This window comes from Pituophis catenifer, unplaced genomic scaffold, assembly GCF_029215685.1.
Source record: "Pituophis catenifer annectens isolate HBS135680 unplaced genomic scaffold, rPitCat1.0.hap2 SCAF_3, whole genome shotgun sequence".
Lineage (NCBI taxonomy): Eukaryota > Metazoa > Chordata > Lepidosauria > Squamata > Colubridae > Pituophis > Pituophis catenifer.
This window is the reverse complement of record NW_027256883.1, coordinates 45523601-45541540: the sequence shown is the minus strand read 5'-3', so window position 1 is coordinate 45541540 and position 17940 is coordinate 45523601. Positions and strand designations below refer to the sequence as shown.

The 17940-nt window shown below is 39.2% G+C and overlaps 1 protein-coding gene across 1 annotated transcript; it reads left to right on the top strand.

Moving 5' to 3' along the window:
- Nucleotides 1-1705: 1705 nt before the first annotated feature.
- On the top strand, nucleotides 1706-15754 carry RNF138 (ring finger protein 138). Its single transcript, XM_070942324.1, is given in 8 exon segments — nucleotides 1706-1744; nucleotides 1747-1876; nucleotides 3641-3767; nucleotides 4396-4561; nucleotides 5056-5171; nucleotides 9786-9857; nucleotides 12096-12201; nucleotides 14681-15754. Coding segments are annotated over 8 exon segments (825 nt in total). The 3' UTR covers nucleotides 14750-15754.
- The last annotated feature ends 2186 nt before the right edge of the window (nucleotides 15755-17940 follow it).

The window sequence follows — 17940 nt, the reverse complement described above, 5'->3', positions numbered from 1 at the left end:
ATTTTCTGAACTGTAAAGAATTTATAAGATAGACTATTGAACCCAAAGTCACCACAAAGGTAATTAAGAAAATTACCTTTCATCCAATGCTTTGGTGTAACTTACTATTAAAGGCAACATTTTCAGTTCAAGTTTTGATAACTATCCTTCCCACCCCTTTAAGCAGTTTTTCTTCTACAAAATCATGTTGCACAAGCCAGAAAGACGGCTGTGAAAATATCTAGATCCCTCGCATCCTGGACATAAACGGTTTCAATTTCTACCCTCAAAATGATGCTACAGGGCACTGCAAGTCAGAACTACTAGACAAAAGGACAGTTCCCCCCTCCCATGCCACCACTCTACTAAACAACTAATTCCCACAACACGTCAAACTATCCATCATTATTCTCATCTTCCCTATTACCTACCATGTTTCCCCAAAAATAAGACCCTGTCTTATATTTTTTTAAACCCTGAAATAAACGCTTGGCCTTATTACCATGCACTCAAAAGCCCAATTGGGCTTATTATCAGGGGATGTCTTATTTTGGGGAAAACAGGGTATTTCATCTGATGATTATAACTTTGTTCCTTACCATTACATACATTGAGAGTTTAGGCACCAGAAACAAATTCCTTGTGTGTCTAATTACACTTGGCCAGTAAAGAATTCTATTATGTTACCTGGCATGCACTGATGCAAATAAGTAATTTACTCTTTGGATTTAATGTCATATCCTGTCAACTATGTCCTGGCTCTTTAGTACTATTCAAAAAGAGATACAAACAAAAACACATAGCCTCCGTATATCTTTATTACACTAACACTGGACATTTGACTTGCTTGTAGCTCTCTCTCATTTGCCATAGCTTGGGAGGGTGACTTGATGGCTCTCTAGGCTAGGGGTCTCCAACCTTAGCAACTTCTGGCTGAGGAATTCTGGGAGTTGAAGTCCACAAGCCTTAAAGTTGCCAAGGTTGGAGACCCCTGCTCTAGGCTGCAGCCGGCTTGCCTAGAGCTTAAGCCAGTGTTTCTCAACCTTGGAAGCTTGAAGATGGGTGGACTTCAACTCCCAGAATCCCCCAGCCAGTGCTGCTGGGAGTTGAAGTCCACCCATCTTCAAGCTACCAAGGTTGAGAAACACTGGTTTAAGCCATAAGGCTGCTAAGCCAATTTACGGTGCAAACCGCAGTTAAGAGAAGCCGGTCGCAATGCTCCATACCGTGCTATGACAAGCGAGGGACGACAGGGGTCGCCTTTTTAAAAACGCCGACCTTACCTATAATAAACCAGAGTTCTTTTGACGTTTACGCAGAGCCTCGCTGCTTTGAGTAGAAATCGCCGACGTAACAATAGGAGAAAATCTCGTGTTCTCTTAATAAGGTTAACCCAGAAAAGAAACGGAAAGGATTGATTGACCTGGGTGGCTTGGGCTTTCCAAATCTTCCAGCCCGTAGGACCGTTCTCTTAACAACCACGTAATAAAAGTTGCAGCAGGTAAAGCAAGGTCCATCTATTAAAACGTACAGGAGGCGTGCTGGGAGGGGGAAAAAAAAGAGACGAAAAAGGTCGATTAACCCGGCAGAAAAAGCCGCTTCACTTAGCATCTAAAACGCGCGTATCCATGAATGGGTGGTAAAAGAGTTAAAACAAAAGAGATCGAGTGAAGCGTGAGCAGCGGCTGGTACTTCCAACTTCTCTTCAGTAAAGCCCAGTAAAGAAATGCAGTCCTACGCTCCACGGCCACCTCAAGGAAACAGACAGAAGACAAAAGTTTGAAGAAAAGTTTCCTAACTGGGCCGGGATCTGCAAGGCTCCCAGTGGGCCAAACCACCACCTCTGCGAGTTTTGCCGTAAAGAGGAGCCTTATTCGCCGAACGCTCAGGAATCATGGTTCGTTTCAGTAGCTTCACTAGGGATTCCTCGCAAATAAAGAGGCCCGCCGGGCTGCGGTCTGGGAGGGTGTGTGTGTCGGGAGGACGGAGGGGGTGTGGGGGAGCAGAGAATCGCTGCTGAGGCGAAGGCGGGAAAAGAACCAACGTTCGAAGGGCGCTTCTTGTCTGACGGCGTCCTAAGGCCGGTTCTTGCACCTCCGTCCCGAGGAAGCGGATCACGAAGCTCTTTGGCTTCGCTATTAGACCCACAAGCTTAACTCCGGGCCAGTTAGTTCACACGTGAGAAGGGCTGAGGAGCGAGAAAGGCAGCTTTCCCGCCTCCCCTCGTGGGGGCCGAGAGAGGCAGCGACACCTACTCTTGTTCAATAACAATTCCCGCAAGATGGGAGGGGGGAGTTATTGCCATGGCAACCTGGCACCGCCTCTTGGGACTAGGCCGCCGCTGCGGCGGCCTAACAGCTATGGAGAGCGGTGGTGTTTTGACCGGTTTGGCCCCAGGGAGCCTTGAAGATCCCGGCCCACTCCCGAGGCCTGCGATAGACCCTCCCGTTCTCTCGACAGGTAGTGGCGGTAGCTCTTGGAGGCTCAGGGCGGGCAGCCTTCAGGGAGGATTTGCCTGACCGAGACCTGAGAAGCGCGAGGGAGGCTTCGGGCGCGTGGCTCAGCATCCCGCTCCTGAGGCTTCCGCGCGCGCCACGCAGGCGAGATTCCTCTTCACGCTCGCGCGCCTCTTGCCTTTCGGTAGCGTGACAGGAGCTTCCGTTTTGTGTGTGTGTGTGTGTTTTAAATTTATTTTTAAAAGCCATTTTTTCGATTTAGGAAGTTTCTCAGTCAAATTCCAAAACGGGAAGGAAAGTCAACATTCATTAAAACATTTTAGCAACACAGATAAGCCGCCCTACAGAGAGAGCAAAGTTTCCAAGATCACAGGGCCAAGCCCAGCCCTGTTTACTTTTAATAAACTAGAGAAAGTTTCACTTTATGGGTTTAGGCCCAACCAATGTGAGTTACAGACTAAGATTTTTGGTCTCCCAAAATCCAGGCAACTGTTTATTAAATGGCAAGAGAATATAGAAAAAGGCAAATGTTAAGGACGTAGCCCTAAAAAAGCCTGTGGCTGACAGAATGCAAGGCTGCAAGTACAGTGACTGAAACCTGTGCAAAGGGTTTGTAAAAACAATAGATTTCAAGTGGAATGGAAGCCTAGAAAAGAAATTTGAAAGAGATGGAGTTTCAGGCTGTTGAAGATGTCCATTCTTTCTCCAAATTCCAGAGCAGAGGCAAAAGAAGTCCAGTTTCATGGTGGATAAGCTGTGCCAAACTACTATTGCTGTGGTCATACAATCGTAGGAGAGCTATAAGTTCTCACATTGCAAATGACTTTGAGAATATTATGTTCCCCCAATTCATTACTCATGATCAGTTAATTGCAGTTTTATGCATTGCCTCTGTCTTTCTGTTAATCCAGGGTGGTGTTATACAGAGCACTGTGTGTATTATTAAAAATAGTACTTTAATATTAGTATTACATCTAGTATTTCATCTAGCATAGTTGTAGTATTATGATTATGATTGGTGCACACAGCCAGATGTTTAGACTGGATTTGGCATTTTGTCCAACTCCTTTCCAAGGACCTGAGATAGGCAAACATTGTTTGATGGTGCTAAAGGTATCCTTGCCTTTTGCAATTGATTGATGGCAATTTTGTCAATGCCACTAGAGTTAAAGTGATACTTCAGATGTTAATTTTTCTTCTTTCAGAAATACCACAGTTTGCTGTCATGAATGAGGAACCTGCCACAATTTGTTTCAATGAAGATGATTATTATTGTCCTGTCTGCCAAGATGTGTTCAAAACACCTGTCAGGATTTCCATTTGTCAACATATGTGAGTATCTGACTAACCCATTTTTCAGTGTTTTGTTTCTTTCCCTCCCACTGTTTCTTTCTATTGTAAGAATACATCTATGGCAGTAATATTGCCCTTTTTCCAGAATATGTAAGAACATTACCTAGGCAAAAAAGGACTGAAACATTTTTTTAAAAATCCAGAACTACAAAATAACATTCTGGAACAACTCAGGCAAACAACCCTGTAATTTACCGAAATATAAGAAGGAGCAAAAGATACATCACAGTCAGGCTTGAAATATAAGAAGGAGCAACAGATACAGCACAGGTTCTGTTATAGCCAATTTTAATAAAAGTAAAATTAATTTCAATTAAAAAAATAGTTGATTTTCTGATCTGATCTACCTAGTGGAGCTGATGTATGTTCTGTTTCTAATTATGATGAATAGCCATTGAGTTCTTGTCCTTCCAGAATCTACTTATTCCCCTTTCACATTTTAATAACACTTTAATGGTTTTTACAACATAATTCCTACTTAGCCTCCATTAATCTAGGTATCATCACAGTATATATAAAATTTGGATAATGATTTGCCTTACAGCATGTACTTTGACTCTGATTTGCTATTTGTCTGTTCATTCACTGCCAAATATATTTGATTAAGATTTTGCAGGAAGTGTTTCTTAATGGCTATGAAAGAAGGTGGACCACACTGTCCATTATGTCGAGGCATTGTAACCAGAAAAGAAAAAGCACGTCCCAACAGAGCCTTAGATGTGGAAAACAACATGAAGAAGTTGGTGGGGAGTTGTAGATGCTGTGAAAAACAGGTACAGTAAATGGAAAATAGTCAGTTTTAAAAGTGGATAATTGTTGCTGCAAACATACTCATAATTAATCCAGAGGATCTTCCAAACTTGTAGAATAAGTCTGGGAAGAAGGCCCATCCAATCTATCAGCATTATCCTGCTTAAAAGCAGATAGACTCATTAGAATGCACCCTAAAATTGCCTTAGATATTTGATTTATCTACCCTTTGAGGTTATTATTTTTAGTATTCCTCCTTTATTTTTGGTTGGCTCAAGAAGGACACATATCTAATATTCCTGATTTCTTTTTTCCTCACAACAATAACCATATTTGGTGTATTGTGCTGAGAGAAGCTGGCCCAAAGTCTCCCAGCCAGCTCTTATGACAAAGAGAGGATTAGAACTAGTAGTCTCCCAGCTGTTAGTCTCTCCCAGATATCATATCACTAAACTGGCTTTCTGAAGTATTTTTTATACCAGTATTTAAAAATCTAAATGAAATACATCTTTTACAGATTAGATTCTCTCGTATGAGACAGCATTATAAATCATGTAAGAGGTATCAAGATGAATATGGTGTTCCTTCTATAATTCCAAACTTAGACATATCTCAAGATTCAACGGGAAACAGGTGATGTGTAGTTAATTTTATATTTTTTCCAAAGAATATCCAAACCAAATTTTAATGCTTTATAGTACAGTAACTCTGTACTATAAACATTAATGGGTACTGTTTATAGTACAGACTTTTCATCATGATGATGGCTGAAATACAGAATTGTGCATTTAATGGTATTTCCAATGTGATTAGAACAAGGCTGAAATACATCTAAACTTTGGAACTTTGGTTCCACTATGAAATAAAATTCTAAACATTTCCTTATGTAATTCAGTGTTTTGTTCTATTGAAGTAGTGATATGTTTTAAAATATTTAATATTCTACTATCTATATGGCTCATAAAACTGACTTTTTAATATAAAAGTACTTTTAAAAAGATATTTGAGCCAAAACCAAGAAGAAGCTCTATGTCAATGTATTGTTCAATATCTGAGTATAACTGCATCAGTATTTGTTTTCTTAAAATGCATTTCTCTTATCTCCATTCAAACTTCTTAAAAGTTTGAATGGAGATAAGAGCTACTGTCAGCGGTCTCAGTCAGCCAGATCATGAAATAAACAGAGCAAGGTTTTCAGGAATACCATGTTTCCCCAAAAACATGACCCCGAAAGCCCTAGCCTGGTTTTCACACCTGCAACTAATGTAAGACCTACCCCAAAAATAAGCCCTAGTTAAGCCCCACCCACCATCTGGTTGTATGAGGTGGGGCAAGGTGCAGGTGTAAAAATCAAGCTAGGATGGGGTAGAGGGTGGAGCTGCTCCACATGTCCCGCACCCGCTTACCTTAGGACCACTGCAGCAAGGCCTCCCACGCTCTGACACCTGTCGCGCCGGTGCCCAATTTCTGCAGCCTCGCATGCCATGTGGCTTGTGATGCTAGTGACACTGCTCGTGCAGTGGCACAACGCACCATGCAGACTCCTGCCGTCAGCAATGGCCCTGGCGCAACAAGCCTCATGGCATCTGCCATGAGTGGCAGCACTAGCGTGACAGCCACACGGTGTCTGCCGCTAGCAGGTGCAGAAGTCAGGAAGCAGTGCAATAGGTGTCAGGGCATGGGAGGCATGGCTACGGTGGTCCTAAGGTAAACTGGTAAGACATCCCCTGAAAATAAGACCTAGTGCTTATTTGGAGGCTGAAAAGAAAATAAGACTGGTCTTATTTTCGGGGAAACTTGGTATCACTTTACTGTTGTAAGATATAATAACAATCCTGAAAGCCTGCCTGTGGCTGAAGGAGAGGAAGCCTCATGGTGGGTGGGTGAGATTTAAAAGGCATTGCAGTTTACAGTTCATTCATGGGAAGAAACATTTGAGGTCAAACACTTAGGTTTGCCTTGCCATTTCCCAATAGAAGGGAAACATTCGGGCGAGATTCTTGTAAACTGGTGATCACCACTAAATAAAACTATGCAAACTTTCTTGGAGCTGTTCTGGTTGCTTGGGCCTAACGTTGCCAGAATCATGCCAAACAGAATCAAGTTGGGAGTGGTTTGAGTTTCCTCCTCACAAGTTCTTTGTCATTTACTGTCTTTTAATAATTAATGCATTCTACATTGAGGTTATCTCCATTTTCTTCTATAGCAACTGACTTTTACAGTATTTATTACTTAATTTTATGCTAAAATGCAGATATAGGTTTATATTTTTTTGCTTGACATGGTGAGAGGTGTATTAAATCTGAGCAAACAGATGTTTCAACCTGTTATCAAAGTTATCTATGTCAAGTTTCCACTTGTAAATTTAAATTATGTCAAGATAGTGTCCTTTATTACAATTAAAATTTGTAATTTAGAAATTAAAGACCGACCTCTGGTTTGTTTGGATTGGGTTTTTGGAGGGGGTGGGTATATTGACTAGGCACAGACCATGTTTTCATAATTTAGTAAGTCACTTTAGTTGATTAATGAGAATGCACATGCTGCTGTCTTTTGCTCAGTCTTTAGCCTTTTTCTCTTCCTTTCCTCTAAATTTAAAAATATCTTTATTTCTGAACTAATCTTCAGGAGAAACTTAAAAGATAACTATTCCTTATTTTGAATATATCACTAATTTTATTGAAAAAATTGTTGAATGCAGTGTTTAATTCATATTTATATGTTCCCTATTGACCAGGGATGTCAAACTCAATTTCATTGAGGGCCGCATCAGGATTGTGGTTGACTTCGGAGGCCGGGGTGGGCATGGTCAGCTCCCACTGCTGCTTTGCTCACTCTCCTTGGCCAGGTTGCTCATGGTGTATGCGGGAGGGCAATGTGTGTGGGTCAGAGGGAGGCCCACTCCATCTCCTTATGAGGAGACCTGACTTTGTAACTAAAGCATCCTCAGTGATAGAATGGGAGACCACCAGGAGAGGTCAGGAGGGGACAAGGAGATGACAAAAGGCAGCAGGGCTGCTGGTGGCCAAGTGCTAAGGCAGGATTTACCCTCACTGTCATTATAATCTTCCTTCCTTCCTTCCTTCCTTCCTAGTGATAGAACAGGCCCTCAAGGCCTTCCCGGCCCACTAAGATACCTCATGCTTCTCCCTCCCTTCCTGTCACAAGGACTCACTTACCTTGCAAACATCTGTCTCCTCTCTTTGTTTCTCTATTTCTTTATCTTTGCTTTGAGGAAGGGAGAGGAAAGTTGGCTGGGAAATGCTTTTTGTGCCAAGAATGGATGCTCCTGGGTGCTATAATACCACACAGATTCAGGCACCCATCCTCTTTTGCAGAGTCAGGGACCCAGAAATGTTCATTCTCGGCGTGAAAAGTGTTTGCCAGTCTCCAGCTTCTCCCTTCCCCCCCCCCCAACTACTTTCCACTTAACTACTTAATGAGACCTCCTTGTCCCACGGAGCATGCTTGCATGCAAATGACGAGAGAGAGAGAGAGAGAGAGAGAGAGAGAGAGAGAGAGAGAGAGAGAGAGAGAGAGAGAGGGCAAGAGAATAATCCAATTTTGTGTGTGTGTATGGGAGAGAGACTGATCTATACAGGGCACCCAAGCTGCTGCAGCAGCACAGGCAACAGGAGCCACCTGAGCAGCGAGCGGGATGATGGTGGAGTATGAAGCAAGGCTGGGGATGTGTGGAGCTGTCCTCCCATGCCCCCACCAGTTTACCTGAGCATCCTGCCAACCAGGCACTGAAGTGCTGCAACTACCACCGCAGCGAGACAGAGGCAGAGAGGGGGGGCTCTCCAAACTCTGTGTGTGTATTACAGAGTGAGCACATTATCCCTGCTTTAGTTGGGGCATTCAAGCTGCTGGCAGCAGCGGGTGGGGGGGAAGAGTCAACTGAGCAGCCGTTTTTTTCCTCATCCTCCCCACTCAAGCATCACAGGCTCTGCGGGACAGCAGGGCCTCTCATTTCTCCCTGGTGTGGCAAACTTCAGCTTCAGTTGGGGCATTTAAGCTGCTGACAGCGGCAGCCACCTAATGATTGCCCCCTCCCCAATCAGCCAGCCTGCACCACCTGACCTCCCTGCCAGCTGGCACAAAGCCTCGCCGTTCTTGTTCTTGTCATTCTCCCTGCCTAAATGGCAGTGGGCTCCGCGGGACAGGGTCTCATTCCTGCCCCAGTGCAATGAACTCTGGCGGGCTGGACGTGGGTATGAAGGGCCTGGCCCCACAGTGCTTCCTTGCTCGGTTGAAGGCTTTGTTCAGCCTTCAACAGTAAGGCTGGCCCAAGTAAGTGAGCAGTGCACCAGGGCCACGGACAGCATTGGTTCCTGCACCCTTCCGATTCCACTGCCAGCCTTACTGTTTGAAGGCTGAACGAAGCCTTCAACTGAGCAAAGAAGCACTGCAGGGCCAGGCCCTTCACACCAGTGTCCAGCCAGCCAGAGTTCACTGTGCTGGGGCAGGAATGAGACCCTGTCCTGCAGAGCCTGCTGCTGCTTGGACAGGGAGAACAACGAGGAGGAGGAGAATGGCGAGGCTTTGCGCAGGCTGGCCAGACAGGGAGCAGGTCAGGTGGTGCAGGCTGGCTGGTTGGGGAGGGGGTAATCATTAGGTGGCTGCTGCTGCCAACAGCCGCGGGCTTTGAGTTTGACACCCCTGCTATAGACTGATAAGAAGGCATAACTATTTTAAGCTTTAATCACATACATAAATATAGTTATAATTAATATTAAATGTATTAGAGGGAAATTTGTAACCATAAATCAATGGTAAAAGTGGCAGCAAGTCCTGGAGGTCTTGTGTGAAGTTGTAAACAGGGAAGCAAGGACAAATCTAGTTAGTATTTGGAAAACCACCTGAAGCCCAAGTTCTGTAGTCTACAGTGGGGAGTTGAAAAGCACATCCACTTAAACAACTGAAGTGTAGTGTACCTTGAGAGCATTTTCACTAGTATTTTTTTAACAGTTCATAGGAAAAAAATGCTTGCTCCTTGATTTCTATTTCTGTTTCTCCCTCCAATTATAAATGTGTGTATCTATATATAAATACATACACATATACATACATAGAGAGAGAGAGAGAGAGAGAGAGAATATGGAAGAAATATGCACATATTTTATTCAAAGGAATTTTGTTTATCAAATTTAGAGATGCCAATTATCAATCAAAGATAGAGGGATTTAACTAATAATCATAACTATTAAGATTTTTTTATTTACTGTAAAATAAATTCTCACTCAGTTTTGGGAGTGATTCTTCTACTTCGGAAATGGGAGAAAACTCTAATCTACATGTTCCTGAAGAACCTGCAAGGTAGGAACAACCCTGCTTATTAATAACTATTGGTTTTTATGAGTAGAAAGTGAGTGGACTTAACAGAAATATATTCCAAAATAATATGAAAGCTAAAACACATTTGTGTGAACTGTTAATTTTTAAAGTATTGTAGAAAGTAGTAAACAAATAACTATTGCAATATGTGCCAATTTTGTAATAATAAAATTATTCTACATCATTGATCATAGAAGCCAGAATAATGAGAAAGCTATACCTTCTTTCCCCCAGGAAGAGCAGACTCTTCCTGGAAGAACTCGATCGTAAGGGAAAAAGTGCTGGCCCTAGTCATTGGTAGGAGAATAAATTGTCAGCAAGCCTTTGGGCACCCCACTCTGAGAAAAGAAACACCCAGGTGTTTATGAATTGCCTGAAATTATGGAAGCAACAGAGGGATACTCTCATCCCTGCTACTAGTCAGAGGTGGTGTCTTTATCAAGATGGCAAGGAAGTGATAAGCAGAGGGAGAAAGCAGAGCTGCTTAATTCCTTCTTTGCATCTCTCTTCATGCAAAAGGAAAAAATAGCATAACCTACCCAAAACAGAACCATAAAAGACAGACTAGGAATATAAATTAAAATAGGCAAGAAAATGGTAAGAGAACATCTATATACCTCCAGACGAGTTCAAATCACCAGCACCAGATGGATTACATCCCAGAGTTCTGAATGAGTTGACAGACATGATATTGGAACCATTGAACCATGTCTTTCAAAGATCCTGGATCATGGGGGAATTATCAGAGGACTGGAAAAGAACTGCTGTAGTTTCCATTTTCAAAAAAAGTGGGGGGAAAAAGATCCAGGAAACTACAGACCAGTCGGCCTGGCCTCTCAATACCTAGGAAGGACCTGGAAAAGATAATAGATCTGTGAACACCTAGAAGCAAGTAAATCAGAAGCCAACATTATTTCATTCTTTGACAAAGTTACTAAATTAATGGACCAGCAAAATGCTGTGGATATAGTATACTTGGATTTCAGTAAGGCATTTCACAGAGGAGACCACAACCTACTTTGTGGGTAAGTTAAAAAATGTGGGATAGACAGCATCACCATCAGATGGATTCGTAACTGGCTAACAAGGCGCTCCTTAATGGAACTACATCTGTATAGAGGGAAGCAGTGGAGAACCTCAAGGTTCCATTTTAGGCCCAGTTCTCTTTAATATCTTCATAAACAATTTAGATCAGGGAGTAGAAGGGGAACTCATTAAATTTGCAAATGACACAAAGTTGGCAGGAATAGCCAACACCCCAGAAGATAGTCTTAAGATCCAGAAGGATTTTGACTGACTTGAACACTGAGTCCTAACAAAATGAAATTCAATTGAGAGAAAGGTAAAATTTTACACTTAGTCAAGAAAAACCGAATGTTCAAGTACAGATTAGATGAACATGGCTCAAAAGCACTAACTGTGAGAGGGATCTTGGGGTCCTAGTTGACAATCACATAAATATGAGCCAGCTAAAAAAGCCAATGCAATCCTAGGCTGCCTTAACAGAGGGAAAGATCAAGATCATGTGAAGTATTAGTACTGCTTTATAATACCTTGATAAGACCACACTTGGAATATTGCATCCAGTTTTGGTCACCACAATATAAAAAAGATGTTGAGACTCTGGAAAGAGTGCAGAAAAGAGCAACAAAGATGATTATGGAGCTGGGGGCTAAAACATGAACACTTGCAGGAATTGGATATGTCTAGTCTAGTAAAAAGAAGGATTAAGGATGACATGATAACAGTGTTCCAGTATTTGAGGGGCTGCCACAAAGAAAGGTGGTCAACCTATTTTCCAAAGCACCAGAAGGCAGATCAAGAAGCAATGGATAGAAGCTAATCAAGGAGAGAAACCACCTAGAACTAAAGAGAAATTTCTCGGCAGTGACAACAATTAACCAGTGGAACCAGTTGCCTTCAGAGATTGTGGTGGAGGCTTTTAAGAGATTGGATAGCCATTTGTCTGAAATGGTATAGAGTCTCCTGCTTGTGCAGATAGTTGGACTAGAAGACCTCTAATATCCCTTCCAACTCTGTTATTCAATCATTACAACTGACTGTTGTCAGTATTGCAAAAGCATATTAAATTAGTCATCTGCTGTGAACAGCAGATGGCCCTATGTGCTTGTTTTTCATCCATTGAGTTCCTTGTACATATTGCATGCTGCTTCTCTACTTTTTATTTATTTTTTTATTCTGTTGCTGTTTGTATTTCAGTGAGCAGCCTACTTTCAAATGCCCTCTATGTCAAGAAAGTAACTTCACAAGGCAGACTCTATTGGATCATTGTAATGACAAGCATCTTTATCAAGTAGACCCAGCAGTGAGTACATGTGTAAAAAGCTTGTTGTGTGTAAAGTAATAAAAGGTCTTGTGGCTTAGCTCAAATGGTATAATAGAGTTAATATTTAAGGATACAAGTTTTAATTATTTCTGTTGTTTTATTGTTATTACTGTTAAAGTCAGCCATAGGAATATAAGCAACATACTGCTGGATTGGATCCTGGCCTGTCTAATCCAGGCATTTGTTCTCACAGTGGCCAACTAACTGCAAAAATATCTTATCCCCCAGTTGATGGCCTTCAGAGGCAGTCACATTGCCATCCAGATTATATCATCGATCCCCAAGCATTCCATGAATTGGTGCAACCTTTTTTGAAGCCAACCAAATAGTAGCCAGCACCACATCTCAGGGTAGTGAATTATAAAGTGTAATTACATGTGTAAAAAAAAAGATTTTTCCTTCTGAAGAGTACTTATTTGAAATTATGTTAATTGCAAGGTGTATAAAATAAAAGAATGAAATGCCATACTTTAAAAACTTTTTACCTCTTTTTGACAGAACTTTTCCATTTTCATTAATAATAGTATTTTCACTTTTTCCCCTTAAATTTGGCATAGATCAAACTTTAAAAAGCACACAGACGTTGCATTTCATTCATTAAACATATCTGAGCACTTAAAATATTTAGATTTGGAAAAATTATACCATAGTAACATTGCAGATCTCGATGGGAGTGATTAAATTTTTTAAACATGTCTACTCAAGCTTACCCAAATTGATTACATAGAGACTTCTGTGTTATTTTCCTGGCAACAGTTCAAAAATAGTTTGGCATTAATTTTTCCCCAGGCCTATATTCCTGAGATTTCCTGGGATTTTCCTCTAAAGTGCTAAGTGGGTCAGATTTTGCTTAGTTTTTTCAAGCTCAGCCGAAGGTGGATTGATACTGGAACTAGTGCAGACTAGTTGCTTTTTAACATCACCCTTACCCCCATTCGTAAAGGCTTTTTAACTTAATGGGAAGAATATAACTAGTATTTTCTCTTTTAAAAGCAGAAACACTATATCTACTTTTAAAATAAGAGATGTCTGTTCAATTCATATTCCTTCCACAACTTTCTACTTGTTAGAATCAAATATCAAATATAACAATTTCACAAATATCACTGAACAATGATTACCAGATCAAAGGAGATTCATTACCAGAAATAAAATATCAGGGATGCATAACTGGAAGAGATTCAAAAAAATATGAAAATGGAAGACCCAAAGACTGAATATAATTGTAGATAACAACAATTGGAAATATAGAGGAAACGGCAGATATGGACTACAGAAATGATAACTTAGAAGAAATAATAATAATAGAACCAGTACAGGCCAGCACTGAAATAGCTGCCCCACTCCCCCATAAAGATTAAAAGATAAAATTATGGCATGTGCAGAATTGATAGTAGAAAGACAATGGTTGAATTGAAAGTAGTGTCCAAAAAGACCCGGCACCTATAATGAAGGATGTGAATAAGGTGCTTTCAAGAATTAAAGTATCACCTATTAAACAGACTAATCATCTTGCCTACAGTATAGCAGTGGCACAAGAGCAAAATATCAAAACTAGAAAACCAAAATCAAAGTCAATCCTAAAATGAAAGGAAAGGAGGCCAAGATAAAGACATTAAGTTCAGATGCAAGTAATTAAAGAATATGAAATAGCAAAAAAATTGAAGAATATAAGGATCAAGACAAATCTAATTTTTTAAAAAATGCTATGGTAGGTAAGCAATCCCTCAAGTACTAGCACCTTAAATTGTATCTGGAAGTAAATCAACCACCAGTACAGCTCACAAAAGCAGAGATATTACATGGGCATGCTAAGGTATGCCCATCACTGCTCTAGGTTCTATACCAGTTAAAGCTTCTAGAGATCTTCAAAGGCACCCCTGTGTACATCAAATTATAATAGGCAAGCTGCAAGCAATTAGGGCATGATTGACTAAAGGGCCTTTGATCAAGGAAAGGGTGCAAATTGTATTGTGAGAGTAATAAGTTAAGAACAATTGTGGCACATTAAAGAGAAACAACAGTAAACTTGTGGAATGAGAAGATAGAGATCCTTCCATACAAAAAAACCTGTCCAGGTACAGGAAGTCAGATCTTATGTCTTAAAATTTCTTCTCTCTCCTCTCAGAGAAGAACAGAGAGATTTATAAAAGAAGACTTGGACTAGGAAATACCTTGAATTCTTTTAAGTAATGGCAGGATACACTAAAATCAAATGAAGTTTTCCTTATGTGTTTGGAATTCACTTAGTTTATTTTTAACATCATTATTGAAACAGAGTAAATGAATTTAACAATAAGCCTTATTGCTGCTTTTAATATGAAGATAAAACTAAACAAAACCAATCATACAAGAAATTGTATTTTTACAATTTTCTAAGTAATAATGCAGAGTGTTAAAGAAAAATAGCTTGATTTTAAAGGTTTTGTTTCTAATTCACTGCTACTTTGTTATTTAGAATCTTCAATTGGATGAAGAAACTCTGTTTCAAAATGCTGTTGAGGAATCTTATCAAGTGAACCTTTGAAGCTTCTAATTTCCTTACATCACTACTATCTACAAGGGGGGAGAGAGAGTCAAGTCTGGTCTGATGTTAATAAAAAGGAACTCTGTATCCAATTCAGTAGCAATTGTTTTCCCCTAGGCAAATTTCATTTTAAAATACTTTAAAAACATGTGTTACTACATTATAGTATAAAGTATCTATTTTCCAACTACTAGTAGAAATATTTCAAATATCTGGAGAAAATATCACTGCCTTTGAAAAAAAATTTTTTTTTATTTAAATTATTTGATTTTACAGAACTCTTTTTTATTTGCATTAAATAAATTGTAATATATTAGAATGCACAAAAGGAGGATAATTACCCTTGTTTGAATAGTTCCATTTTCCTTGCATACTTTGTATCTTGAATTAGAAGTTAAAAGCTAAATGGTTTTATTGTGATCCATAACTTAACTATTGCAGGCAGGGATTTTCTTAATTGTTTTCAAAAGTCTCTAAGTACAGAACCATTTACTGAAACTTATAAATAGAATGGCAGAATTCACAGACTTAAAAACTATGACTTGTTGGTCTAGAAAAAAAATGAGATTCTTTTCACCAACACCTCTGTCACTATGCTTTTCTAAAACACATTTTTCCCCCCTAAGCATTACTTTTATATGATTAATTTACATTAGTTTTAAGACCCGAATAAGATTCTTAGGGTGCAGCACAATTCACATGAGATGTTTATTAGTGTTTTTCCTTTTTTAAAAAATGACATTTAGAAATGTTAGATAGTAGATTTCTAATACTTTGTAAATGTTATATTACTGAGACTGCTTTTATAATAAGAGAGTTTCATTTAAAAAAATGCTGTGTTCTCTTAGACCAGTATTAAATTGATTGTAGTGTTTAAGTTAACAAGATATTTCTACTAATTGAACCTATCCTGAAACCAAGTAAATTTCTACTTGCTTTAAAAACTAGCTGGTAAACTATCTTCATTGTAGTAGTATAATTATGGTAAGCAGCTTCATTTTGTGTCCCTGCATTATTATTCTATGTTTCTATTAAGCCTTGGGTTTTGCTCTATTTATTTTCATGGAATTAAAGAGAATTTTAGAATGCAGACAATGGAATCTCTGCATGCATGTTCATGATTTGATTATTCTTTTTGCTTTATATTAAGTAGTAATATTTGAATTTGGCTTTTTTTCTCAAACACATTACTCATTAATTGAAATATATTAAAGAATGACTCAGATGTATTTATTTCTATTTACAGAATCCACCCCACCCCACCTTCAGTTTTGTTTTGGGGAGAGCAATAATGTTTAACTGCACAGTTAACAACAACACTTTGCTTTGTTCTGAAGTGCCATGGAATAGAAATATAACAGAAATTAGTAACTATTTTAAACATATTTCTGGATTGGGTTTAGGCTTCAAATAAACCTAAGTTAAATTAACACATATGTAGAGCAAGAGAAGGTACCATTAGAAAAAAGACAATAAGTCTTTCTATGAAATAATCAGAGCACTGCATAATACTAAGTACTATGATTTCCTCCTGTATCTGCCCCCCCCGGCAATAATTTATTTCTGTTTCTCATTTCTTGGATTGTTTGATTTGTGAATCTTTCTGATATTCACAATATTAAGTCAGTATGACTAATAATTCTGTACAAGGCAGTGTTAATAGCAACTTGATAATTAAACTAACTGTTTATATCCTTTCTGGATTTAGAGGTATCCAGTTGAGTGTTCAGGAAGTTAGCAGGGTTACCTACAATAGACCATATGCTGCAAGGCAATACTTTACATAAAACACATTAAAAACATCACCATTATTAGCGGACTGTGGGAATTGGGGTACCTCAGAATTGGTAATTAGAAATACACATTTAGGTACTTAGTTTGATGTCATGTTTATTAGGTTGGTTAGATATTTTGGGTAACTAATCAGGTACAAGTAGTCCTCAACTTACAACCACAAGTGAGCCCAAAATTTCTGTTGCTAAGTGAGATATTTGTTAAGTGAGTTTTGCCCCATTTTACAACCTTTCTTGCCACAGTTAAGTGAATCACTGTAGTTGATAAGACCCGGTTAAGTAAATCTGGCTTCCTCAATGACTTTACTTGTCAGAAGGTCGCAAATGGTGATGATATGAGCGCAGGACACAGCAAACATAAACATGAATCTATTGCAAGCATTTGAATTTTGATCACATGATCATATGGATGCTGCAAAGGTCGTAACTGAAAAATGATCATAAGTCATTCATCCATTGTGGGAATCAAAGTATCCTTCCATTTTTGTGCATAAAGTAAACTTGCTGCCATCAACATATATGATGGAGTTAGGAGATACAACTGACTGCTTTGTTTAAAGAAAAAAACACAGTTACTTTTGCTTCTACTTGGAAACCACTTCTGGATTTTGTGCTCACAGTGGAAAAAAATGAAACTTTGATTTTGGGTTTTACCGATTACATAGGTTTGCTGTTATAGAAATGGCTGGTTTATACTATAATGGAAAAGTAAAAAGTTGAGGTTTGATGTTATTATCTTATTCCACTGCATCAAAGGGAGTTGGAAGTCAACACCTTTTCTTAGTTTTCCTCCTTTTTCCTACACTTTTCCCTCCCCTTTTCCCTTCCCTATCTTTCCTACTGTTTTCTTTTGCATTTTTTGTATTTTATTATAAATTAATTAGAAAAGAAAAGAAAAATGGTCATAAGTCACATATTTCAGTGCCATTGTAACTTTGAACGGTTACTAAACAAACTTGTAAATTGAGGACTACCTGTATTATTTTGGTTGGCCTTCAAAAGAAAAACACCAGTGCAATCCTTTTCAAGAGGTCAGGTCATATTACATTTCAATTCCAATATATCACTATATTATTATTTTTACAAACAGCTTGTTTTTGTACTCATGTAATTGAATAAGTCAAATGTATAGTGCTGCTGAAAAAAGTCATAGCATGAGATGAGCAGCATATAAATTTGATAATTTAAAAATACTGTATTTCTAGCAGTAAATAACAATGTTAAGCAGAGATGGACCTTGGGGAGGCTTCAGGATTGTGTGATTTTCTTTGTGTTGATGTCATTTGTTAGATTTATATCCTATTTTCCCATCAAGAATTCAAAACAGTTTACATTGGCATCTCCTTTAACAACCCTGCACCACAAAGATTGAACTGAGAGAGTGACTAGTCCAAAGTC